Source organism: Sciurus carolinensis, chromosome 18 (assembly GCF_902686445.1).
Source record: "Sciurus carolinensis chromosome 18, mSciCar1.2, whole genome shotgun sequence".
Lineage (NCBI taxonomy): Eukaryota > Metazoa > Chordata > Mammalia > Rodentia > Sciuridae > Sciurus > Sciurus carolinensis.
This window is the reverse complement of record NC_062230.1, coordinates 33405697-33433006: the sequence shown is the minus strand read 5'-3', so window position 1 is coordinate 33433006 and position 27310 is coordinate 33405697. Positions and strand designations below refer to the sequence as shown.

The window sequence follows — 27310 nt, the reverse complement described above, 5'->3', positions numbered from 1 at the left end:
CTTTAGTTTGAAAAGTGTGAAACAGGGCTGGGGAGATAGCTCAGTTGGTAGCGTGCTTGCCTTGCAAGCACAAGGCCCTGGGTTTGATCCCCAGCACCGCAAAAAAAAAAAAAAAAGAAAAGTGTGAAACATATACAGCAAAGTTGAAAGAATTTTTACAATGAGTATTCATATACTTAGCACCTAGATTTTACTTTTAATTCTTTGCTAACTTATTTTTGTCTGTATCAATTCATTCCCTGTAAGCCATGTATATTTTGTACATTCAGAATGTCAATATATTGTATCAAAATAAACTTTGAAACATACATTCAAAATGTTACATATAAATTGATCAAGTACATTTGAGTGGCTGTTTTTGTGTATAAGATGTATGGACGGCCAGGGGAATACTGGGAATTGACTCCAAAAGGGCTTTACCATGGAGCCACATCTCTAGCTTTTCCAATTTTTATTTGGAGGCAGGGCTCACTAAGTTTCTTAGAGCCTCACGAAGTACTGAGGCTAGCTTTAGCCTCCCAACAGGTGTGCACCATTGTGCCCAGCTGGCTGTTTATATTTTTATATACAACTTATAATCTGTGCATGTTCACTAAGTAACTTTTTCTTACAATGTATGTTAGTATTTGGCATCAAATTTATGTTAACTCAATAAATGGATTGATTAGCATTTCCTGTTATCTGAAAGTTTGCATAAGAATTTTATTTCTCAAATGTTTGTGGACTACCTCTGAAAACTGAGCAAGGAGCTTGCTTTTGTAGCAAATCAAATGTAGTAGGTGTAGAGCAATTCAGATTTTTCTGTTCCATCTTGTAAGTTGTCTCTGCAAGAAATTTGTTCTTTTTGTCTAAATTGTTTAGTTTGTTGATGTAAAGCTAGTCATAAAATTCCCTTATAAATATTTGTAGAGCTATAGTGATATACCATACTTCATTTATGATACGGTTAATCTGCTTTTTTTCTTGATCAGTCTAGAGCCTTTGAAGTTTTATTCTTTTTTCTCATTGGTTTCTGTTCTTCATTTTTTCTTTACATACTTCAGATTTTTGCCCTTTTTTGTGTGTGTATGTCTGGTCCTGGAATTGAACCCAGAGGCGCTCTACCACTGAGCCACATCCCAGCCATTTTTTACATTTTAATTTCGAGTCAGGATCTCACTAAGTTTCTGAGGCTGGCCTTGAACTTTCTATCCTTCTCCTTTCAGCCTCTTGAGTGGCTAGGGTGGTGAATGTGCACCTCTGTACCCTGCTCAGGGGATTCCTTTTTTATACATAGGGTCAGAGTGTATAGCTGAATAGTCCTACAGTTGTCATGGAAAACAAAACTTGTAAGCAGTGGGCTTGGATTTTTATTAGGCTGACAAGATTTCTGAGCAGTATTGAAGGAATGTTTGGAATGTCGAAGGAGTATTTCTTCTAAAATTAGGAAGTTCATTGTCCAAAACACATACTTTGAAGAGAAAATGAGGGATATGGTTGGACAGCCTTTTGATAGTCCCTTGAGAGGGTCAAAATGTGACAGTTCTTTCAAGTGATGTGGCATGTAACTTCAGTAGGCAGTTCCTAGGTAGGTTTAGTATGTAGGTCCTACTTTGCTCTTGTAAACTGTATTTCCAATAGCTATGTTTTCTTCCAGAGGTTTTGTGGGCTATTTGGGTTGCCTTCATTCTTCTGGCTCCACTGGGCCTCCCATTCAGTTCCTGCAGGTGCCTCCATGGTTCCCAGTGCTGATAGATGGGAAGTTCAGGAAATGTTGGTCCAAGGACACTGCCAGGCAGTGGACTGGGCTTGCTGTTGCCCTGGTGTGGAGCAGGGGTGCTGTTGATGTTTGAGTAGTGCAGGCCCTACAGCTGTCCCTTATATGGGACAATGGCCATCCAGACATTGAAGTGGATTCCTCTACCTTTTCCTGAAACTGGAAGAATACCAACTGTTTTAGCTATTGATTTCCAATGTCATTTAAAACTACTCTTTACATAAACTCTGTTCATTTAATATAATAATATTGCAGAATTCTGCCTTAATGTATGTGCATTTTTTGTGCATACTGTCCCCATAGTCAGGGTTCCTGAGTTAGACAATTAGTTGATCCTTTCCAATTGACTAATGTGCAGATATACTGTAAATGCTACTGAATGTTTAAATAGATGAATGTTTTAAACAGATTCACCAGTTGGAAAAGTGAGTTTGCAATCTGATCTATTTCTGGTCTTTATTAAAAATATACTAGTAGTAAAAAGTTTTATGTTTTATTAGTTCCTTAAAGTTGAGCTAGTAGAAATGAAATGTTGTCTAAAGTACCTAGGTATTTACTTTTCCTCCTATTCACCTACCGTAGGAAGTTGAATGTTGAATGGTACCATCATTTTCATTTCCTTGCAGTAAAGAGTCTTTTGGCAGAGATATCACAATCGTGGTCATTAATTGTTGAAATACAGATTATCTAATATGTTTTGTCATATGTGAGGATATTTTGAGAATATTTTTCAAGTGAAATTTTGCCTGACATAAATTTTACCCACTCCTCAACTGCTTTTTCCTCCCCCATTTAACAGATTGCAAATTCAGAGACCATGAATTTGTGTAGGAGTCAAGAATCAGTTAGTGATGATAGAGTGACTTCTATGAACTGCGAATCTTCTAACACCATCAAGAAAACAAGTGAAAAGATGAATTTGTCACCAGATTGTGTTGAGTTTGTTTCTGAAAGGTAAGTATTTCTACACAAATGCAAAATTACTTTTCTAAACAAATATTTTGTAAATATGTATCCATTTCTCCATTAAGCATAAAATAACTTAAAACTTTGTATTCACGTGAACACTGTTTAGTCTGTTACAAAGTCATTGAATTAGTTCTCTAAAGGCTTTATTTTTGTTTTAATAATAGTACTAAGATTTTTAAATGGAGAGGTGACCAAGTTAATGTTTAATGAATCACCCCAATATTGTTTCCAGTTCTACACGTGAGAAAATCAAGGCCCTATGAAACAGTGTTGAAAAAATTATGCCAAAGAGTTGTTAGGATTAGGAAAGAAATACCTAAAGTTAGTTCCCTTCATATTGAAAGTCATATCATGGTAACTTCAAATCAGAGTGAACAGATTAACTTATTTTTCTAATTGGGTCATAAACAACTGAGAAATTTATTTTCTAATCTAATCTAAAAGATTTGGGGCAAATAGGGAATAAGTTTAGTTCAATGAAGGAATATGCTTGGTGGTCCTGACCTGGATTGATGTTCAAAGGGAGGAGTGAGTGGAGGCATATTAATAATTTCTTTCTTATCACTGGTAACTGTCAACAGTTTTGAAACTTTTTTTTATAATAGCGGCTTCCTTAGCATTACTCCTTATGTGTTCTGTAGTTTTACTTTTTCTCCCCTATTTTTTCGTGGTTCGTCATAATTATGTATAATGGTGGGATTCATCACTACAGGTTCTTACATGCATACACTGTAACAACATAATTTGACCAATATCATTCCCCATTATTTCACTTTTCCCTCCCATCCTCCTTTCTTCTGGTCCTTTTCCTCTGCTCTACTGATTTCCCTTCAGTTTTCAGGAGACCCCCCACCAGCTACCCGCTTCATTTTCCTTTATCTAGCTTCCCCATATTAGAGAAAACAGATCACCCTTACCTTTCTGAATTTGGCCTGTTTCACTTAAGCTAATGTTCTCAAGTTCCATCTGTCTTCCTGTAAATGAAATAATTTCATTCTTTATGGCCAAGTAAAACTCCATTTGTGTATATATACCATATATGTATTTTTAATCTATTCATTCACTGTGGGACACCTGGACTGATTCCATAGTTTGGCTATTGTGAAATGTGCTGCTAAAAACTTGGATATTCATGTGTTACTGTAGTTTGCTGACTAATTCTTCAGGATAAATACTGAGGAGTGGTATAACTGGACCATAGGGTGGTTCCATTCTTAGTCTTTTTTCTTTTTTTTTGCGGTGCTGGGGATTGAACCCAGGGCCTTGTGCATGCAAGGCAAGCACTCTACCAACTGAGCTATATCCCCAGCCCATTCTTAGTCTTTTGAGGAACTACTTAGAACTACTTTGGCTATTCTGTGTCTTTTATTCTTCCAAATGAATTTTAAGACTTTTTTTCTAGTTCTTTGAAGAATGTCATTGATATTTTGATAGGGATTGCATTGAATCTGTGTATTACTTTTATAACATGAGCATTTTAACAATTCTGCCTATTCATGAACATGGGAGGTCTTTTCATCTCTGTATCTTCTTCAGTTCCTTTCTCCAGCGTTCTAGTTTTCATCGTAGAACTCTTTCACTTCCTTGGGTAGATCCATTTCCAGGTGTTTTATTTTTTTGATGCTATTGTGAATGGGGTTATTTTCTGGATTTCTTTCTCACTAGTTTTAGTATTGGTATATGAGAAAGGTATTTATTTATATGTTGGTTTTTGTTTGCTTTGTGGTGTTGGGGATCGAACCCAGGGCCTTGTGTATGCTAAGCAAACGTTCTATTGCTCAGTTATGTCCCAGCCCTAAGTCTTGGTTTTTACTTGTGGATGCGTGTGTTGAAACTAATAAAGTGACACAAAAAGGGGAAAACAGTGCTGATCATGGAAGTAAAAAGTGAAATAGCACTTTCTAGGCAAATATGTCCCATTTAGCAGTGGCTTATATCTGTTGCATGAACAAATCCTTCTTGTTCAATACTGAAAGAAGAACCTGCAACTCTTTCAGGCAGGAGGCACTGTGAGCTCACAGTGAGTGTGCAAATAGCTGTAACAAATGTGATGTGACCTTGATGTCTTCAGTGTGGGTTTTATAAGACATTTAAGGAAGAAATCATAGAAGTTTTAAACACACTCTTCAAGGAATAGAATAAAGGGAACATTCTTAAGTTGTTTCTAATCAGAACATTCTTCATTTCTTATGTGGCTACCATAACCCTGATGATAAAATTAATTCAAATATTTTTTAGAAATGGAAATTACAGACCCCCAGTTATACCCTCACCCTTGACTTTTTAAGATAGGGTGTCCCTAAGTTCCCCAGGCTAGCATTAAACTTTTGATCCTCCTGCCTGAGTATCTAGGATTATGGGTGTAGGCCACCATGCCTGGTTTGGTACAACCCAGTTTAACTCACACAATCTATTCAGACATCCTGAACAAGATACCAGTAAACCAAATTCAACAAACTATTAAAGTTTTACGTATGACCAGACATTCTGGTACACACCTGTAATCCCAGCAGTTCTGGGTAGCTGAGGCAGGAGGATTCAAAGTTCAAAGCCAGCCTCAGCAATTTAGCAAGACCCTAAGCAACTTTGTGAGACCCTGTATCAAAAATTAAGAAGGGCTGAGGATGTGGCTCTGTGGTTTAGCATCTCTGGGTTCAATCCCTGGTATCAAAAAAAAAAAAAGAAGAAAAAAAAATTTATGTCTTGGAACTGCTGCAAGGTTGGTTTAATAGTAAAAAAATTGAGCAATATAATTTGCCAGGAGAAAAATCAGTCAGCTAATAATATATGCAGGAATTGATATCTTTTTTTTTTTTTTTTTTTTTTTTTTTTGCCTTTTTTTGGTGCTGGGAATTAAACCTAGGGCATCATGTATGCTAAGCAGATGCTAAAGTCTTGGCAAATTCAGAATAGAAGGTAACTTTCTTACCTAATGTAGTCTACAAAAATCCTGAAACAAATCTGATGGTGAATCATTGGAAGTGTTTTTTGAGATACAAAACAGAAGATGGCTGCTGTCAAGCCACTCTATATAATACACCAAATGGCTTAACCAGTATAAGAATGCAGAAAAGAAAGAGAAGACAAAGAAGAAACAGGATTAGTAAAGAAGGAACAATATTATTAGTATTTTTGGATAATTAACGTTGTATATAGGTAATCCAAAGGAACCTACAGATAGATTATTAGGATTAATTAGAGTTACACAAGGTTTCTGAACTCATGTAAGAAACCATTTGTATTCCTGTGTACCAAATACAAATAAATCTTAAAAGTAAACTTTAAAAGATAAGGCACCATTAATATAATACCAAAACATCAAATATCAAATATCTCGGAATACCTAGGAATTTAATTAGATATGCAATAACTGAAGAAAATTATAAAATATTGAGAGATACTAAAGAAGAATTAAATGGATAAATGTACTGTTAGTGGCTTATATATAGCAGTATTATACAATGTTTTCACTTTAGTTCACTAAATTAATTTTATTCAATAAAACTTCAGTCTGTATTTCAGTGTGTAATTTAATGGAACTTCAACTGATTGATTCTAAAATGTGTATGTAAATGTAATGATTTTAAAACAAGATATCCTAGAGAAGCAAGAAGGAATTTGCTGTCCAATGTTGGGTCAGGACATTACAAAACTACAACAATTAGGATATAATATTGGCAAGTAACAGACAAATTGATAACAGACAAACAAGAGTCCAGAAACTCATGATGTGTGTACATATGACATGATGGAGCTTGTATGGCAGTCATTTGGGAAATGAGTGATTTTCAGTAAATGGTACTCTCTTTGTTATTCCTGTTGGAGGAAATATGAAACTGGACCCCTACATCAGACTTTAAAAAAAAAAATCCCATGTAAATTAAGGAACTAAATATTTAAAGGAAATTGAGATACTTAGATATTCCAACATAGAATTTTTTGTTTTGTTTTGTTTTTGATTTTGATTTTTGGTACTGGGGATTGAACTCGGGGACACTCAACCACGAAGCCACATCCCAGCTCTATTTTAGCACTTGATTTTGCTGTGCCTGGTTTTGAACTTGGGATCCTCCTGTCTAAGCCTCTCCAGCCGCTGGGATTATAGGCATGCACTACTGTGCCCAGCTTCCAACATGGAATTGTATATACAATCAAAATTAGAATGTCTTTATGAACGTAGGGAAAGATTTTTTAAGACACAAAACTTTTTGCCATAAAATAAAAATTGATAATACTGTAATAAAATTATTCTTTAAAGGCATTATAAAGATAGTGGGGAGACAGGCCACTGAGGGGTAGAGAATATTTGCAGCACCTATAACTTGTAGATTAGTACACAGTGAAGATCTTCAACAGATCAACGAGTAAAAGCCAGATAACACAAAGGAAAAAAGGGCAAAAGACTTGTATGTCCACCTCACCAAGAGAATTCCAAATGGTCAGTGAACACATGAAGGTTTCATCTTGATTTGTAATCAGGAATATATAAATTAAAATTATAATGTAATACCATTTTATATCAAGTAAGGAAGAAAAAAACAGGTTTTAAAAACCTGGCAATACCAGGTATTGGTGAGATTTTAAAATAAAGGAAATTGTTTTTATTTAGTACCTTGTTGGGAATTTAAATTTACATAGTACTCGAGGGAAAAAAATTGGCATTATCTAGAACTAATTGAAGAGCTGATTGTTCTTTTACCTAGCTGTCCCATCCCTTGATACATACTCAGTTAGAAACACGTACACATATGTAATAGGATACATGTTAGAAGCATTTTCCATAATAGCCAAAAACTGAAAGGAAAAAGTCCCTCTATAGTTAAAAAGAAATCACAGTAAATCCAGACAGTGAAGTGCCGTGCATTAAGGAAAATGAAGGAAGAGCAGTCACGTGAACAGTATGAGTTACTTCCACAAAACCCTTGTTGAAAAGCAGACATCAAAGCTTATGTCTCCATCCATGTAAATGAAGTTCAAAAATAACCCAACCCCAAAGCATTTTAAAGATTCAGATCTAGATGGTAAATCTAAAGTGTAAAACAGATTAGTACTATAGTGCTATTTATGGGGGAATTTTATTATATGGGATAGGGGCATATGGGTTTCTGAAGGGCTGATAATTTAAATTTTATTTGGTGGCTACATGGATGTTAGGCTTTAATTATTAAATATAACGTATTTTTTTCTGATCTTTTAATCAGAACAGTCACATTAACTATGTTTAATGTGACCTCACTGATATATGGCATTTATAATTACCATCTTACTACTTGTTTTCTGTCAGTCTTGTCTCTTATGGTTCTTTCCCCCTGTTTGTTTGGCTTTTCATTTTAACCCTCTTTTGAATCTATTCTCCATTCCTTAGCAGTTATACATATTTGCGGTTCTTTAAAATTAATTATCTTAAAGATTGGATGCTTGCTTGATTTATTTTCTACTCTAATATGGAGTATTAGCATTGAAGTATTACATGAAGTCCATTTATTATTTTGTAGTCACTGGCTTGACCTTTGAACACTAAATGTGTTTAATGCTATCCCATCTTTTTATGTCTTCCTGCATTTTAATTTTACAATATTTTAGATCCCATAAGATGATGTTATTAGTATTTTATAATGTTATTTATTTAGTGTTATCCCCTCCCCCCTCCCCCATGGTGTTGGGGATTGAACCCAGGGGCCTTGTACCTATTAGGTAGGCACTCTACACTGAGTTACACTGTCCGTCCTGAGCTGCTCTCCATTTCTTTTCTGTATTTCTTTTTTTTTTTTATTTTTTTAAAGTTTATTTTTTCTTTTAGTTTATTTATTTATTTTTATGTGGTGCTGAGGATCGAACCCAGTGCCTCACATGTACTGAGTGAGTGCTCTACTGCTGAGCCACAGCCCCAGCCCCTCTTTTCTGTATTTCTATCTTTATATCTGGGGTTAAATTTTTTTCTTCCCCATGAAGAACACTTATTTTTCCTTCCTACCTTCCTTCCTCTTTTCCCTCCCTCCCTCCATCTTTCCTTTCTTGTTCTATTGAGAATAAATTCTGTCAATTTTATCTGAAAATAACTTGCATTTTGTCTTTATTTTTAAAGAATATTTTAACCTGGGTATAGTATTGTTAGGATCAGTTATTTTCTTTCAGTGCTTTGAAGAGATCATTACATGTAATTCAGACTTTTATAATTGCTACTGAGTTTTCCACATCAGTCCTTCTTGCTTCTTTGAAGGTAATGTTCTAGTGGGGTGGTATGTGTTTTTGTTTTGTTTTTTAATTTATACTGATTGTGGCTCAATAATTCTTGCGTCTGTGGCTTGGTATCATCTAGTTTGCTAATTCTTGGCCATTATCTCATCAGGCATTGATTCTGTGACCTTCTGTATCTTTCCTTTGTCTGCTGTTCCAATGTTATGTTTTTCTGTATATCCTGTCTTTTCTGCTTTTCATACTTCGCTCAGAATATTTTCTCTTATGTTCCAGCTTATTCATCCTCTCTTCAAACACCCTATATTCAATTCTTAGTTTCAGGACTGGGACTGTAATTCAGTACTAGAGTACTTGTCTAGCATGTGTGAGGCCCTGGTTTCAATCCCTAGTATTGCAAGAATTAATCAAAATCAATCTTACTTTCAGTTTGTGTGTTTTCAGTTCTTCCATTTCCATTGGATTATTTTATATAGAGTCAAGTTTCTGGTGAAATTTTTCATCCTGCCAATCCATGCATTCATTATTTTAGTCTGTTTTCTGGTGTACATCTGATGACTCTCCTGGGGCACTTTGAGTGCTATTTCTGGTTGCCATTTTTCATCTTTGTCCTGTTTCTTAGTACATCTTTGATTTTTTTTTTTTTTTTTAATCTTGCATATTGTGTGTTGGAAATTTTAAAGGCTCTGAATAATGAATAATGAGGCTCTGAATCCTTCAAACTGGATTCTCCCTATATTTGGAAGGCAGGAGAGAGGCTTGGCACCTGTGATGAATTTTTAAATATGTCCACAAATGTTTTGATACTTCTCCTCTTTATTTTCATTTTGGGCTATATTTAGTGACTCACTTTTAGTGAATGGAATATGACGGAAATGACATTGTAGACATAATAGACATTAAAGACATCATAGCCTACTTACTTTCTCATTGATTACTTGCTCTGGGAAAAGTTAACTGTCATGTCACAGGGACATCGAGCAGAGTTCCACATAGTGAGGCGTCCTGCCAAGAGCTTTGTGAATTAGTTGTTTTGTTGGTGGTGTTTGCTGAGTTTTTTGTGCTAGAGATTGAGCCCAGGGATGCTTAACCCTGAACTATATCCCCAGTCCTTTTTTAAAATTTTGATCTCACTAAGTTGCTGAAGACCTTGTTTAATTGCTGAGGCTGAACTCAAACTTGGGATTCTCCAGCCTCAGCCTCTGGAGTTGCTGAGATTACAGGTGTGTACTGACTGCCCTGCCTGACTCTGAACAAACTGTATTGGAAGCAAATCCTTCAGCCCTGGTCAGACTTTCAGATGACACCAGCTCATGCCAAAATCCTCAAGAGAAAACCTCAACCAGAATTCCTAAACTGTATTATTCTCTTCTTATGTACCCACAGAAACCAGGATAATTTTAAAAATTTTTTTCTTTCCTTAAAAAACTTATTCTAAATGCAGTTTTTCAAGTTGATCAAGCATGAGGGCTCCATCATAGGTATTCTACATATCAGTTTATATTCTTTATATACACATGAAATAATCATTAAAAGAAAGCAAATAAGAAATGCATGGTTCTCCATATTATTATCCTGATGCTGGAGAAAGCCAGGAGGTTTTGTAATTGTTGTTCTCTGGTGCCCTAGAATGGAATTAGTGCTGTTAATAGCTTTCTATGTCTATAGCATTGGTTAGATTTAGAAGTTTAAGCACTTTTCATTTTAGAATATGAAGAAAATTGAAAAGACAGTAACAACTGACCTGCAGAAGCTAGTAGAAGACAAGGATTATACCTGCAATACCTATTTGATGAAGAAGAATCTTGATTAAAAATAGGAATGCCTTTACATGTAGTCCTTTGCAAAGATGAAGATTAAGCATGACGGTCTAAGGCACCAAGAACAGACCACTTAACAAATGTTCATTGAACAAAATGTTAATACTTCCTAAAAAGTCTTAAATTGAATTTCATATGAATTTTTTTGAATTTTTTAGATGTTGATAAACCTTTATTTTATTCTTTTATTTATATATATGTGGTGCTGTGAATTGAACCCAGTGCCTCACACATGCTAGGCAAGCACTGTGCCACTAAGCCAGACCCAACCCAAGTAAGTGCTTACAGAGAGAGACACAAAGGGGGGGGGGGAAGTTACCAGCTACAGTATTTTAAGAAATTTCCTACTGTTTTGCATGTGCTTCTTCCTACTCATTCTTTTTTTAAAAATATTTTTTAGTTATGGATGGACGCAGTATCTTTACTTATTTTATGTGGTGGTGAGGATCGTAGCCAGTGCCTCACACGAGGCTAGCACTCTACCACTGAGCTACAGCCCAAACCCTTTCAACTCATTCTTTATTGAAATTCATGTAATTTTAATAATAAATTTTTACTTCTTTTTCTAGTTAAAGCCAAAGCAAAGTTTTTGCCCCAAAATACTCAGCTAGTAAATGGCATAGCCATAATTTAGATCCAGACATTGTCTCTAGAACTCCGCATTTTTAACTACTATATAATAACGTTGTCTGAATAAATTAGTTATATGCAAAAAATTTTCTTGAAGATAAAATCTAAGCAGCAATCATGCTAGGCTGACTTATCAGAACTCTGAGAAGATTCAAGGCCAGCCTGCACAACTTGGTGAGACCTGTCTCCAGAAAAAATTAAAAGGGCCAGGGATGTAGCTTAATGGTAGAGTCCTTGCCTAGAAATTATGAGGTCCTGTGTTTGAGCCTCAGCATGGGGGAAGAAACATTAGGCACATTTCCACTACTGTGATGATCATCAGTTTACCCATATCCTTGGAATATGGTTTATTAAAAAAGAACTGTTGTTAGCATCAGTCAGTAGAACAGTTACATGAAAATCAGATATCATTAAGCAAATTGTAGTGAGATACCATTTAGACTGTCCTTTCATTTTCAGATTTATAGATGGATTTCTTAGGATAAGCATTAATAGCTCTATAGACTCAAGTGTTAAGATAGGTTGATGAATTTTTGCAAAGTAAACAAACCAAGAAATGCCAAGGACATGTTGTCTGCTTTGTGCCTTCCCTGCCAGTGACCAGTCTCCCTACTCCCACATGGACTTAAGTATCCACCCCCTCTATTTTAAATTGTTTCTGCTTGCTTTTCACACTTATGTATGTGGAGACAAGACAACAAACTCTTGAGTGTTGCTGCTCTTGCCTACATTGTGTTATGAGATCCTTCCACTGTTGCTTGGCAGCAGTAGTTTGCCCATTCTCATTGTTGTATTCTGTCCATTGTATGAATATGCCACAATCAACCATTCAGTCCACAGGCACTGGAATTGCTTTCAGGTTGGGGAAATTATAAGTAGTGCTGCATGTTATAAGTAGTGCTGCATGAACATTCTTTTACATGTCTTTTCATGAATACACATATGCACTTCTATTGGACATATTCATGGAGCCTCATAGGCTATGTGTATTTCTAGATTTGATAGATATTGCCAAGCAAAGAAGTTGCATTAAGTTGTACTCCCACAGCAAGTACATGAGATTTTTGTTATTGCATATCCTTGCCAACCCTCCTTGTTATGGGGCACAACTTAAGAAAAGACCAATCACCACTGAGAAGTCCAAATTTGAGAGTCTTTATTAAGCTGGCCAGCTGACTGTCTCACACAATGCCCTAAAAAATGGCTATTGGGAGAACAGCCCCGACCACAGGGTTGTAGGGGTTCTTATACCAAAAATCACATCAATCATAATGTCTGTTGCTATGATTCGAAATTACAAACTAACATCATGAGATGATCGACAGAGGGAGAAGTGTGTCAAAATGACCCTTACCTAGGTACAAAGAATGGTTGCTAACATCCACACAATCAGTGTTCACATGGTACATTGTTTAGGAGCAATAGGAATCAAAAGAGAGCAATCTTTCTTTACATAGGAATTGTCATTCTGTATTGTTAAACATGTCACACTAAGTAAGTGATGATGGGTACAGAGGTGGGGTGTTCCTATGGGAGAAGCTTATTTCCTGCATAATATGGAATCTCAGCAAAATGGAGTCTGTTTAGTCATTTCCCTTAGAGTCTGGCCTGTAACATTCTCAAGCCAGATCTGTCAGCCCATCACACTCAGTATAATCTGTCTCTGATTTTAGATATAATAGTAAATGACACCTCAAAATGGTTTTTTGTTTTTCCTTCTAATAACGAAACTAAGCACGCAGTCTCATATTTGTTAGTCACTTGGATATCCTTCATGAAGTGTAAGACTTGCTTCATTTCATCTTGAGTTACCTATCTTTTTTCAAGTTTATTTTCTGATATATTTAGTACAAATACCTTTCCAGTCCCTAAGTCTCTTTCCTTCCTTAATAATGTCTGTATTAAACTAACTGCACTTAATTTCAGTGTATCCCTCTGTTCATGGATTCTACTTTTTTTGATGAATGCTGTATCTGTTTTAATTACTTCACCATTTTTTCCTTCATATTTTTAGTGCGTGGGTATATGTCACTGGGGATTGGACCTAGGGCTTTTTGCATGCTAGGTAAGCTCTCTACCACTGACCTATATCCCCACATTTTTATTTTATTTTGAGACAGGATTTTTTTAAATTTTATTTATTTTATTTTTTTATTTTTTTTTATTTTGTTGGTGCTGGGGATTGAACCCAGGGCCTTATGCTTGAAAGGCAAGCACTCTACCAACTGAGCTATCTCCCCAGCTTGAGACAGGATTTTACTAAGTTGTTTAGGCTGCCCTTGAATTTATAATCTTCCTGCCATAACCTCTGAGTAGCTGGGATTATAAGCATATAGCACCATACCTGGCTTCCCTCCGTATTTTAAAACTATTAATCATAGTTATTTTAATGCCCTTGTTTTATAACTCTAGTATTGAATCACCTATGTATCTGTTTCTTTTCTTTTTCCGTCAGTGTCCAGTCATTTGATTCTATCTGTTGGCATACTTGATAATTCCTGAATTTGTTAAGGCTCTAAATGATAACATTTTGGTGTAGACCCATTCATCCTTTCCTCTGCTTGTCAAATAGAATATGGTCTAATCACCTCGTCTACTTGAGACTTGTTGCAATCTTGGTGAGTCTTTTCCTACTTCTCATTCACTGTGGTTCCTGAGACTTAGTCTTTCATGGATTGCATCTGGAAGCTCACCAGGATGCCCTGATCTTCATGGGTGTCACTGAATACTTAGCTCCTACACACAGTGTCTTAAACTCTCTGCACATAGTTTCTTACACTCCTAAATAGCATGATAGTATTAGCAATTAAAGAAAAATTTAATGAAGAATTTTGAGATGGATAAGGGATTTTGACTATAGTATAATGAACCTCTGAGAACTACTTGAAATTTAGATAAGAACATTGATTTTGTTTCTTAGAAATAATAGCAATTGTTAGAATCTCTCATTGATAAATTTGATATAAAAATTGTTAAATCCACATTTTGAAATTGCATAAAAACAGTTCATTTCACAGATGAAATAAATATGTAGAAAAGTTCTGTTTCTGCCCATGAAACATGGTAAAAGATTGGTTCCTGTAGCCATTAAATAACTTGAAAAGCAGTCTAAAAGAGAAAAAAAGAATTATGTCAGGACTCTGTTCAATGAGGATCTGAAGTTTCTTTTCCTTGAGATGAGGGAAACAATGAAATGAACCCTATCACAGGCTTATTGCCTGGAGGCGTTTTCCAGGTCAAAGAGCAGGGAGGAAGAATCAGAGTTTAGTAGTCCTTCTGAGTTTAGACTACTTGAGATTGGAGAGTCTTGAGTTGGCTAGAATTTGTGAAGAAGAAAGTGCACAGTGGAGCTCTGAAGATCTGTGAAGGTGATTTCTTGAATCATTGCCTAAATACGGTTCCATGCATAAAGGAAGAAATAACATGAGACAGAAGAAAGAAGCATTGGAAAGAAGAACGAACAATTCTGAAAGTATTTTGATTTCCCACTGACTAAAATGAAGAGACTCTAAGGAGCAACAAATAAAGTCCACAGATGGTTATAGTCATCCCTAGACTAAAGACTGCAAAGGACCTCATACTAAAAAAACCAAAGGCAAATTTCAGAAGATTCAAAATAATCCCAAGAAGTTTAATTGCATGCTAGAAGAAAATCCAACACTGAAGGAATGAAACAAAGTGCCTCACCCAACAGCACACATCTAATTAAAATATTGCCCGGAATGCAAAGCTGCAAAAATGTGACCTATTAACAAGGAGAAAACTGAGTGATAGACTTGGAAACAATATATTTGATGGATTCAGCAGACAGTGCCATAAAAGAGCTATTAGTTTTCTCTCCATGTTCAACAGTATAGAGGAAAACGTGGAGATGTAAGAAATGGAAGATATAAAAACACAAGCTGAACTTACAGAAATGAAAAAGACAGTAACTCGAAAAGTAGTCTTTGTTTTAAAAATCAATGAAGTAGGAATGGAAACTGTTCAAACTAAAGCATGAAGAGGGAAAAGACAGAAAAAGCAAAAACAGAGCATCAGAGGTAAATAGAATCTGGCACCTGTATACATGTTTTTGGAGTATCGTTAAGGCAGGAGCAGGAAAGATATTCTGAGATACAGTGTCTGATGGAAACTTTAAACCCATAAAAACAAAACAAAAAAAAAGCTAACAGACTCCAAGCAGAAGAAACATAAAACCATGCAGTGACATCCTGTCCCACATTTCAGATTGCTAGAAGTCTGTAAAGGAAAAACTTTAAATGCAACCAGGGATAAAAGACATCACATAGAAAGGAACAAAAATTTAGAGTATTAACTGACTTGTTGATGTAAGCTACGCAAACTATTGAAATGGAAAGTATCTTAAAAATCTCAAAAGATAAAGTGAATTTTCCATTTTAAATTTTATATCTGTGAAAATAATCTTTAAAAGTACAGGGGAAAAACATTTTTTAACTAAAAAAAAGTGGGAAAATAGATAATGAGCATACCTGGATTACAGGGAATTTTAAAGGAAGTTCTTCAGGCAGGAGGAAAATAGTACTGGAGAGGAATTTAGGTCTATGTAAAGTAATGTAAACTTCCAGAAATAGTAAATATGCGGAAGTAGAAGTATTTTTTGATTTCTATGTATGTATTTCTCTGAAGTATTTTTGTGTGCAGTTAACAATTGGAAGTTACAATACCATCACAGAATGTAGTGCACTTGGGGTAAACCGAAATATGTATAAAACCTAACTTAAGACTACAAAGTGTGCTGGGAATGCAGCTTGCTGGAAGAGTGCTTACCTAGCTTGTGTGAGGTCCTGGGCTGATTCCTGGCACTGCAAAAATAAATGATAGATAGAAGAGAGACTACAAATTTTTTTTTTTTTTTTTTTTTTTTTGTGGATTGAACCCAGGGCCTTATGCCCTGGGACCTGTATCCCCAGCTCCAAAATAGTTCTGAATATTGTAAATAAATGGTGGGAGGATATGCCACACTTCTGAATCATTATCAAGAGAATTCATTATTAATATGACACCCCACCCAAGTTGTTCTGTTCATGGAGTGCAATCCCAAACTCCCAGCAGGCTTCATTCTACAAAGTAACAAACTGGTAAAAAACTTACATGAAACTCACTGATCTTTCCCTCAGGTTTACATGCTAATAGTGGATAACATTAATCTTGAATCTCTTGGCATCTCTTCCATTAAATTGGAATTGCTTTCTCATAGTTTGTATTAGAAAGATGTCCAATATACTAAAGCAAACCAAAAAAAAAAAAAAAAAAACTTACATGAAACTGCAAAAACCCAGATGAGTAACAGTGTTATAAAAGAACAAAGCTGGCAGAGTTCGGTACCTGAGTTCAGGACCTGCTGTAAAGCTGCAGCAGTGAAGGCAGCGGCATTGGTCTAAGGGTAAGTATGCAGCTCAACTGACAGGCGAGGATATATGCCAGTTCCAGCTACTGGTTTACTAGAAAGGTGCCAAGGTAATCGAATAGGGAAAAGATTTTCCTGTCTACAGATATGGCTGGAATAACTTGAGGGGAAAAAATAAACCTCAACTCTTCACACCATATATAAAAATTAACTTAAAATGAATCCTAGACCTAAATACAAATGCTAAAAATATAAGACATGTACAAGAGAATTGTATAATCATGCTGCAAAATCCCTCCAGCATCTTAATTAGCTTAATGCAGTTTGCCTCAAAGTTTTCTTAAGAAAATTGTGGTTTAAAATGTCGAACTCATGAAAGTAGAGTTAGGGTCAAAAGGTCAGCATAAGATGTTCTGGCTCAGAACCATAAACATCATCAGTCACCATCCTTGCCTGAGTTTAGAACATTTTTGGTAAATTATGACTACAATATAGAGTAGCTGCTCTTACTTTTAAAATAACTTTATTTATTATAGTCCTGCATCTTCAAGAGTCAGAAGTGTCTTTATGAGGCTTAATGGGTTTCTTTCAGTTATGTGTTTCATTTTTATGAAAGTATATGTACTGGAGTGATAATTATATATTTATGTATATAGTATCTTTATGTAATATATGGAATCTTTTTTTAAAGAAGTTTTATTTTTTTCAGATGTCAATAGACCTTTATTCTATTCATTTATGTATATGTGGTGCTGAGAATCAAACCCAGTGCTTCACATGTGCTAGGCAAGTGCTCCACCACTGAGCCACAGCCCCAGAGCCATTTGGAGTCATTTGGAATAGATCCCTGCTATTTTTTGTTTTTTGTTTTCTCTTTTTGTACTGGGGATTGAACCCAGGGGCATTTAACCACTGAGCCACATTCCCAGCCTTTTTTTGTATTTATTTAGAGACAGGGTCTCACTGAGTTGCTTACATCCCTACTAAGTTTTATGGGTCTATTGTATTGGAGTTCAATGTACTTTTGGTCCTATAAATGAATTGGGAATCCTGGGGTTCCTTAAGTATTTGACTTTTATCCCCCCTGCCAATGGTTCAGTTAAAACATGTTATGAAATAATAAAGGAATTCTAACCACTAATTGCACGTTTAAGTCTGGTAATGCATGTTTAGTTTTATTTTTGTTTTTAATTTTTTTATCATTTTAGTAACAATGATGATGTTATGTTGATTTCTGTGGAAAGTCCTAATTTGACAACTCCAGTTACATCAAATCCAACAGGTATCTCAACTTGATTAGAATATGATCTATCAAATTAGAAAGTTTAAATATTTGTTTAAAAAATTGAATACTAACCTTTTTCTAAAATAAAACCTGTGTCTTTGCTGAAAATGTCCTGATATCTGTATGATTAATAATACCTAAATATGATTCCTAATGTAATTGATATTTCTTTTTAATCTTATGTTTTATCAAATTGTAGCCTTTTGTTTCTTTACTGTTTTTCTAATTTATCTTACAAGTTACAAAATTACTTTCGTGTATATCATTTTGTTCATTGTTTGCCTGAGTTGCTGTTGCTGCTGCTGGTGTTTTCTTTCCTGTCTTTTCACCTATTAGGTTATCTTATAGTTTATTCTACATTTCAAGTTTATCACCTTCATTTTTTAACTTCTTTTTGTTTTGTAATACTTCTTTTTCTTTAGAGTTTGTGTCTTATTATACTTTGTAAAAAACCTTAGGCTTCCTTGATAAATTTCTCTAAACATAGCCATCTTTTTCAACCCATAATTTCCTACCCAAAATTCCTTGTTTTTGCTTCGTGTTTCACTTTATTAGAGTAGTTAATCTCAAAAAACTTGACCTCCATTTATGAAGCTACTTAATTTTCTCCACAATTTGTATATCAAAGAGCTACAAAAGATGCTAAGTATTTAATTGAGGCTTCCAACTGGTTCCAGAAAGAATGCTCCTCATCCATCTCAGGCAATCTATTTCAACAATATTATGGATTCAAAAATAGTTGCTGCTGGGTGTGGTGGCACATGCCTGTATCACAGCTCCTTGGGAGGCTGAGACAGGAAGATGGCAAATTCCAGGTCAACGTGGACAAAATTAAAATTTGTAAAGGGCTGGTGATGTAGAGTGGTAGAGTGCTCAAATAACTTGTGTGTAAGGCCCTGGGTTCAATCCCTAGTATTAAACAATAAAGAGTTACATATTCAAGCTTACTTTTTCAAATGCTGAAATAATTTCCAGAGCTAATAAAGTTGTAAATTTACAGAAAGAAAAGATTCTTTTAACACTAGATCATCAGTTTGGGGAATAGGTAAAGTCAGTAAATTTTATGTAACTTTTTATGGTTACATAATTAACAGTTAATTAGCACCCCCATTATTTCATATGTTAATGAATTAAGACCATAAATGTTTAATAGTTCAATAAACTTATCAAATGCATTCATTTTAATAATTTTATTTCAGATATTAGAAAAATTACATCAAGAAATTTCAACAATTCACCTAATGCTATAGCAGAAGTCAGGGTGGGTAATAATCATTGTTTATGATTGTTTATTTAAATTATGCTTTGTTTTGGGATCTTTAATGTTGCTGTGCACTAGACACCTTAGTTTTGTCATTGAGTCTTTTGCTAGTTCATGGGAAATGGGGTGGTATCTTCAGTGGACCCTCCCCCACAATACCTCCATTTGTCTGTGTATGCATGTGTGTGAGACAGAGAGAAAGAAAGAGACAGAAAGATGGACATGCACACAAATTAATATCCAACTAGTTCACATAGTCAGGGTCCAGTCCAGCGTACACTCTGAATGACAGACAGCTAGTGATAAACATATTTCATGACCATACCCATTTACCAGTTCATTTGGATTCTTAAGCATATTCTCAGAAACGATGCAGTATTTTTTAGGGACTTCTCTTTTATAGTAGAGTTAAATTAGACTATAAGAAACGTAGAGTGCTCAGTTTCTAGCCTGTGAATGTTAATTTAGATCTTGGGGGTGTACCTCGGTGGTAGAATACTTGCTAACATGCTTAAGGGCTTGGGTTCCATCCCTAGCCGGAAAAAAAAAAGTTAATTTAAAATTTTGTGTTTCGTCTTTTAAAATCATTTTCTGCTGTTGAAGCAAAATTTCATTTTTTTACAATAACTTTTCAGAGCGTAGAGAAGAAGAAACTTGATTTTGTTATTGATTTGACCAAAGAAGGCCTGTCCAACTGCAACACAGGTAAAGGTTTTTTGTTTTGTTTTTCTTAAGAAAGTGGGAAGGGTTACAACTCAAAATGCATTTTTGAAATTTATGAAGTTTGTTTTCATGTGTTAATGTGCATATATTTGTAGTTTTATACAGTTTATCACATGTGTGGATTTGTATAATTGTCACCACAAGGCTTCTTCATGCCATCTTTGTTTTATTTTTTTGTGGTGCTGGGGATTCAACCCAGGGCACTCTACCAACTGAGCTATATCCCCAGCCCTCATGGCACTTTTTATAGCCACATCTTCCTTTTGTGCATAGTCCCTAACCCCTGGCAACCACTTCATGACTGTAATTGTCTTTTCACAAATGTTACATAAATATGGTAGAATATATGTCCTTCTGAGATTGACTTTGACTTTGCATTATTCTCTTGAGGTTGTTCATGTTGCTGTGTTCCTTTTTATGTCCAAGTAACAGCCCATGCCACGGATGTATCATAACTTATTTATCCATTCACCCTTTGAAAGCCATCTGGGTAGTTTGGGGCTATTATGAATCTTTTCTCCTCATGGCACATAACAGTAGTGACTGAAAGGATACAACACAGCAGGAAATGAATGTAGAGGCTTACTTCATGCATGTTTTGAACATGTAAAGCGAGAGTGACAATAGTGCGCTTTTTCTCCAACTTAAGAGAAAAAGTGAAATAGAGTCACCTGGTCCTGGGAATTAGTGATATGGTCCCTTTCAGATTTAATAAGCATGAGTCACCTGTCCAGGAACTTCTATAAAGTCCAAGGAAGATAAACATCAAGAAAACCGTACTGGACTGGGGATATATCTCAGTTGGTAGAGTCCTTGTCTCTGAAAGCCCAAGGCCCTGGATTTAATCCCCAGCACCACAAAAAAAAAAAAAAAAGAAAGAAAGAAAGAAAAAAAGAAAAGAAAACCACACCAGCCTCTTCTATACTCAAGTTCCTAAACACATGAAAAAAGTGAAAATACAACATAGAAGAACAAAGAGTTCACAGATTTCTTGGCTAGAGCCATGCAAGCCAAAAGACAATCAAATGGCTTCTTTAAAAGGATGGGAGGAAAATCACTGTCTCCCTGAAATTCTACTTGAATATCTTTCAAAAATTGAAGGAAAATTAAGTTTTTTAGATGAGCAAAATACGTTTATTTTATCAAATAAAATTCAAGTAAAAGGAAAATGATACGAGATGAAAAGAGGATCTATACTAAGAAATAAAACATCGTCTTGTGAAGTTTTTAATATATGTGGAAGTTAATGTATGATAACAGTGCAAAAGATGACCAGAGGGATGCATGCAGGTGTGCTGTTTGAAGGCCTGGCATCCTGTGAGAGTGGAATGGTGTTACTTGAAGATAGAGTATGATTTAAGATACATATGGTAATGCCTAGAGTAGTAATTAGAGGAAATAAAACAACTGTGGAAATAGAATTCTTAAAATAAGAGAAGCCACAAAGAAGCATACAAAGAATATACAAGATTGATCTACAACAGAAGGCAGAATGATAGATTTGAATTCAACTGTGTTGATAATAAGTGTCTACACACTCCACGAGAAAACAAACACTGCCAAACTAACAAAACAAGACTCATCTCTTTGTGATATTTGTGAAAGATGCACTTTGAATATAAATGTATGGATAGTTTAAAATGTAAAGGATGGAAGAAGATAAAACACGAAATCATGCAAATGCTACTCATAAGAAAACTGGGGTGGTTGTGTTACTGGGCAAGTAGGTAAGGACTATTGCCCTGGTAAAGAAGGCTGTTTGATCATTACAAAGTCCTGTATGTACTTCACAGCAGAACTGCCAAGTCCCTTATGCAAAAACTGACAGGAGCAAAAGGATAAATAGAAAAATAAACTATTTTAATTAGAGATTTCAACATCTCTTCTCAGTAATTAATATGTAGAAAGAAAGTGATCAGTAAGACTTTAGAGAAAGCTAAGGTGTCAACCAGTATAACATACCTGACATTTATAGAACATTTAACTCAAACCAGAAGTACACATTCTGTGTATGTGTGGAGGGGTACTAGATAGCAGGAACCCAGGGCCTCACACATGTTAGGTCAGTGCTCAGTCACAGAGCTACCTCTGTCACCCAGGCTGGTCTAGAATTTATGATCAAATACTCATTCTGTTAAGTGCATGAACATGCAATAACAGATCAGATTCTGGACCATAAAACAAGCCTTAGCGTATGTAAAAGAATTATGATCATACAGAATGTATTCTTTGATATAACAGAATTAAATGAGTGATCTATAACGGAAATGTAGCTGGAAAATCCCTGATTATTTGGAAACTAAACAGACTTCTCAATAACCTATGATTAAAAGAAGAAACCTTAAAGGAAAATTAGAAAATATTCTGAACTGAATGAAAATTTAAAGATGGCGTATTACAATGTATGCAATACAGCTAAAAGAGTCAGTGCTTACAGCGGAAATTAATTAGGATTAAATGTTCATATTAGAAAAAATAAACGTCTAAAATGGACAATCTAAACTTTCACTATGAGATGGTGGGGGGAAAGCAAATATGATACTTCAGTAAAGATAAAGGGGTGGCAAGTGAGCACGAGGAGACATCATTCTCCTTAAGCAAATGAAGACCATAGCGAGGTACCACCACACATCCTGTGGAATAACAAAAGGAAAACAGTTGAACACCTGAAGTTGGTGAGGATGTGCAACAGCTTTGGACTCTTACACTTTGCAAGTAAGAATGTGAAATAATGAAACGAAGAAGTAGTTAGGCAGTTTCTTAAAATACCAACTACACTCTTTTATGACACTGTGGGTCCATTCTTACACATATTTGCCCGAGAGAAACAAAAACCTACATCCACACGCTTACGCAAGTGATCACAGCAGCTTTATTCATATAGTCCAGAACTAGAATCAGCCTAAATGTCCATCAACAAATGAATGCACAAATAAGAGTACATAGCCATACAATTGAACACTCAACCAGAAAAACAACAAAATACTGATATATAGAATCAGTGCATACATTTCAGAAATACCAGACTGGGTAAAAGAGTCCTACATGCTATGGTGATTCAATTTATGTGAAATTCTAGAAAAGGCAACCTTAATTGTTTTTTTTTTTTAATTGGTGGTGGGGGTTGAACCCAGACCTCACCCATGCTAGGCAAGTCTTCTACCACTGGGCTGCATCCCTAGCCTTAGCCTTTTTTATTTTATTTAGAGACAGGGTCTCAGTTACCAAGGCTGGACTTAAACTTGCTTGTGATCTTCCTGCCTCAGCCTCCTGAAAAGTTGGGGTTACAGTTGTATACCCCCATGACTGACCCTAACCGAATCTTTAGTGACACAAACCCCAGTGGTTTCATGGGACTAGAGGTAAGAGGGATTAAGAAGGGATGGTATTTGCAAGTAAATGGATGGAACTAGAGAATATCATGATAAGCAAAATAAAGCAATCCCAAAAAACTAAAGTTTGAATGTTTTCTCTGTTAAGCAGATGCTGATCCATAGTCTGAGGTGGGAAGAATGAAGGAACTCTGGATTATGCAGCGGGGAGGAGTGGGATGGTAGGGATGGAAAATACAGTAGAATGAGACAGACATTATTGCCCTACATACATGTATGAAGAAATTTTTTTTTATATGATCATGGAAAAAAGAAGAGATGCTTAAGAACCTTTGGGCGATAACAATATTCTGTATCTTAAATTTTGGTGATGGTTTCATAAGTGCATATACATTTGTGAAAACTCAAAGGATTGTACTTAAAATGGATACATTTTACTGTTTGTAAGCTGTATTTCTGAATCAGTCATTTCAAAAGTAGAAGCTTTAAAAATAATTCTTTTTAAATGTGAAGGCATCTTCAACTTTATTTTTTAATTTTTTAAATAGTTTTTTTAGTTCTAGATTGACCTAGTACATTTATTTTATTTATTTATGTTTATGTGGTGCTGAGGATCAAACCCAGTACCTCACATGTGCCACTCGAACACTCTGCCGTTGAGCCACAACCCTATCCCTACAAATAATTTTTATAGTAAAGTACTAACATGAACGGATGTGTGCATCCACATGTGCATATAATGTAGCAAAGGATCTGACAGGCACACTGTTGAAACCAGAGGCCAGTTTTCACCTGGCAGTTTAATGAAGAAGCTTGAAACTGGCTTCTGGCTACTGCGGCTTTGAGAATACAAAGTCCTGAAGATACCATCACAAAAGGCGGAGAGTATTTAGAGACATTAACATTGGGATCACATAGGGCTTCAGCTGGGCAGGGATAAAAATCCTGTTTGCCCCTTATTCCCACAAAGTGGAGTTTCTCTTGGCCTCTTTTAATTTGCTAAGGACCTCATTTCCATAAAAGAAATGATGTTGTGTATGGGAAATTATGTTTCTTAGAATTTTCTTTTTTTGTTAAATTGTTTCCTTGAAAATTTAAAGGAGGTGGTTTTACCTCTTACATGTTGATTAACCTGCAGACTAGGATTTCACAAATCTAGTTCTGATTAATTAAGTCACTGTAAAAATCTGTACAGACTCATTTAGAATTAAAATCATGAAGCCATTACCTGTCCCTAATAGGTTTTTTAATACCAATAAAAATGAAGTGACTAATAAATGAACTTTGAAATGTATCATACAATTTTATTCTTTAAATTAAAAGAAAATACTAATTTAATTTAGAGGATTCATTAAGTATATTAAACAGTTGTATCAGTGGACACACAATAGACCTAAGTGCTTTTGCTGCTTATTAGATATGTTAAAACTCTTGAGGTTTCAATTACACAGCTCTAATACTTTCAGCAAGAACCCCTTTTCTTCCTCATCCCCTTGGATACTCTACCTAGTTGTTTTCAATCCATTCTCACACCTACTATATCCTCTTTCTCTTCCTTCCACCCACATCTCCTCTATCTTCCCCCTCTCTTCCTCTCCTTTCCCTTTCTCTAGTCCACAGTTTATCTAATTCCTTTCAGGTAAACACAGACCTCTTTGGTAGAGATTTCTTTAATCCTACCTAGCCTCTGAGATCTTTTAATTTGGATTCCCAGGCTTTGTGTGTCTTGCATATTTAGTGTTTACAAGTAGCTCTGTATTTGCAAACATCCTTGTCTAACAAAGAAATCTGTCTAGATATCACTTTAACAGTTATCCCTCTCCCGTGTGGAAGTGTATCTGCTTTCTAGTCACATAGTGACTAATGGGTTTATCTTAAGAGGGAAGTGTTGAAGCTGGGTTTGAGAGTAATCCCAGCTGTTCTGGAGGCTGATGGTAGGAGGAGCCCTTGGGTCCCACATTCACATTCAGCCTGAGCAACACACATAGCAAGACCCTGCCTCACAAAAAAAAGTGGAAATAGTTGTTACCTTAATGGAAAATTGTATTTTGTGCCTTTGAATCTTGAACTTTTATCAAAAGAGCTTTTTTCATATTTCACAGTATTATAATTTTAATTCATATTTACCACCTAAAACGTAAACTGTTTAAAAGCCATGGAATTAATTATTGCAGGTAAACTTACTTTTTTCTTGTAATGCTGAGGATCAGACTCCGGTCCTCACACATGCTAGGCAAACGCTCTCCCTCTGATCTACTCCCCCAGTTCTGAATTTTACTGTGCCTGTGGGGAGAGTATTGATAGGCTTGAACCTTGGGCCTCACATGTTAGGCAGACTTGACACCAACTGAGCTAATGTTTTCTTTTTTAAACTTTGTGTTGTTCACAGGAATTCCAGCATCCATCCGGGAGTCACCTTTGAAAACTGTTTTAAGTTCAAAAGACATAACTCCAGTGGCAGGAAATACAACCGAGGTACTAATATAAAATGCTCTGTCAGGGATATTCCTTCCAGATTGAGTGGGAAGTACCTGTTTTACTCTTGAAGAAACATGTGACTCACATTTCAACATAGATAACACTTCAGTGAGCTTTTAAAATGTACTATTGTGAGTCTATTTATTTACTCAATTAAAATCAGTTAAATTTTCCAGCAACTACAGAAATTAAAATACTTTTTTCATTCAACAAATTAAGAAAGAATTGTTTTGTCATAGCTATTGTTGAAGAGGGTGGAGGAAAATTGGTATTCTCATATACTGACACTTTCATGTCAATCAGTCCAGTGTTTGAAAACAATTTGGAAATAAGATATGATATTTATCCAGAATGTCTGAGACCTACCCCATTCTGGATTAGTGATATTCCAGAGTGTAGACATCTTAACTGCAAAAGAGCCTCATGTTTAAAAAGACCGGATCCAGCCTCACATATTCTTGAAATGTTCTGTTATTTTGATAAAAGGATTGAAGAATGGGAAATATATAATTGCACAGCTTCAGTTGACCACTTTAAAATAGTCAGTGCCCACCAAACTGGCTTGCTAAACTTTTTTACAAATGTGCTTTTAGGATTTTGATTCCTTTGAGCACCTGCCACCTCTCCCAGAACCACCACCACTACTCCCTGAACTGGTGGACAAAATCGGGGACACACTCCCTCCCCAGAAGCCAGAGCTCAAAGTGAAGCGTGTGCTGAAACCTATGGGCATCGCCCTGACTTGGAACATCAGCAAGATCAACCCTAGGTGTGCTCCTGTGGAAAGCTACCACCTCTTCCTGTGCCATGAGAACTCAACTAACAAGTTGATTTGGAAGAAAATTGGAGAAATTAAAGCTTTACCACTCCCAATGGCCTGTACTTTATCTCAGTTTTTGGCTTCCGACAAATATTATTTTACTATCCAGTCAAAAGACATTTTTGGGCGATATGGACCATTTTGTGATATAAAATCTATCCCTGGGTTTTCTGAAAATCTTACCTAAAAGAAAAATCTTCAAAATTTTTATGTTGTGTAGTACGTGTTTTTTGTTTTGTTTTGTTTTTGTTTTTTTTCAGATTCAAGTTGATGGTTTACAATGTTACTCTTAACACTATTTTGCCATTTTACAGGGACATTTCAGATTGTGCACCCTTTTTGTATGGGGACAGTTCTCTTCAAGATATTGTAAGTGGCTTGTAGCTTCATTAATTTTTGATTTGCATTCAGTATGTTCTTTTGATGCATGTGTTCTCCAACGTACACTATGGTGGACCCATGTTTCTAGGGTGTGTTATGAACAATTCCTTTGGAGACTGGAGCTGCTGCTTTTATCAGAAGCCCTGGGATAGAAGTGGCCACCATTTTCTCTATTGACAATCATCGTTTGATGACTCATTTGGGGCCAATTTAGCGACAGGAAAAATTGGCTCTTTATTGAGGCCGGATAATCTCTGGAGCGCATATCTGCACCAAGGTTTATAAAAATAAA

The 27310-nt window shown here is 35.6% G+C and overlaps 1 protein-coding gene and 1 non-coding gene across 6 annotated transcripts in view; one reads left to right on the top strand and one right to left on the bottom strand.

Annotated features, from left to right (window-relative positions):
- The window catches only part of Atf7ip2 (activating transcription factor 7 interacting protein 2), a 54746-nt gene extending 27922 nt beyond the window's left edge, over positions 1-26824 (top strand). For 4 of the 5 annotated variants that reach the window (XM_047532734.1, XM_047532732.1, XM_047532735.1 and 1 more), the window contains 6 exons: positions 2556-2710; positions 17947-18020; positions 19223-19284; positions 19920-19989; positions 25729-25814; positions 26411-26824. In XM_047532734.1, the coding sequence (XP_047388690.1) occupies positions 2574-2710; positions 17947-18020; positions 19223-19284; positions 19920-19989; positions 25729-25814; positions 26411-26824 (843 nt within the window). In that variant the 5' untranslated portion in view covers positions 2556-2573. Of the gene's footprint in view, positions 1-2555; positions 2711-13859; positions 13989-17946; positions 18021-19222; positions 19285-19919; positions 19990-25728; positions 25815-26410 lie in introns of those variants that run through there. The other variant, XM_047532736.1, reaches the window with a different exon arrangement.
- Positions 13538-13613, bottom strand: Trnae-uuc (transfer RNA glutamic acid (anticodon UUC)). Its single transcript has one exon. It is a non-coding gene; the product is annotated as a tRNA-Glu (tRNA).
- Positions 26825-27310: the final 486 nt, after the last annotated feature.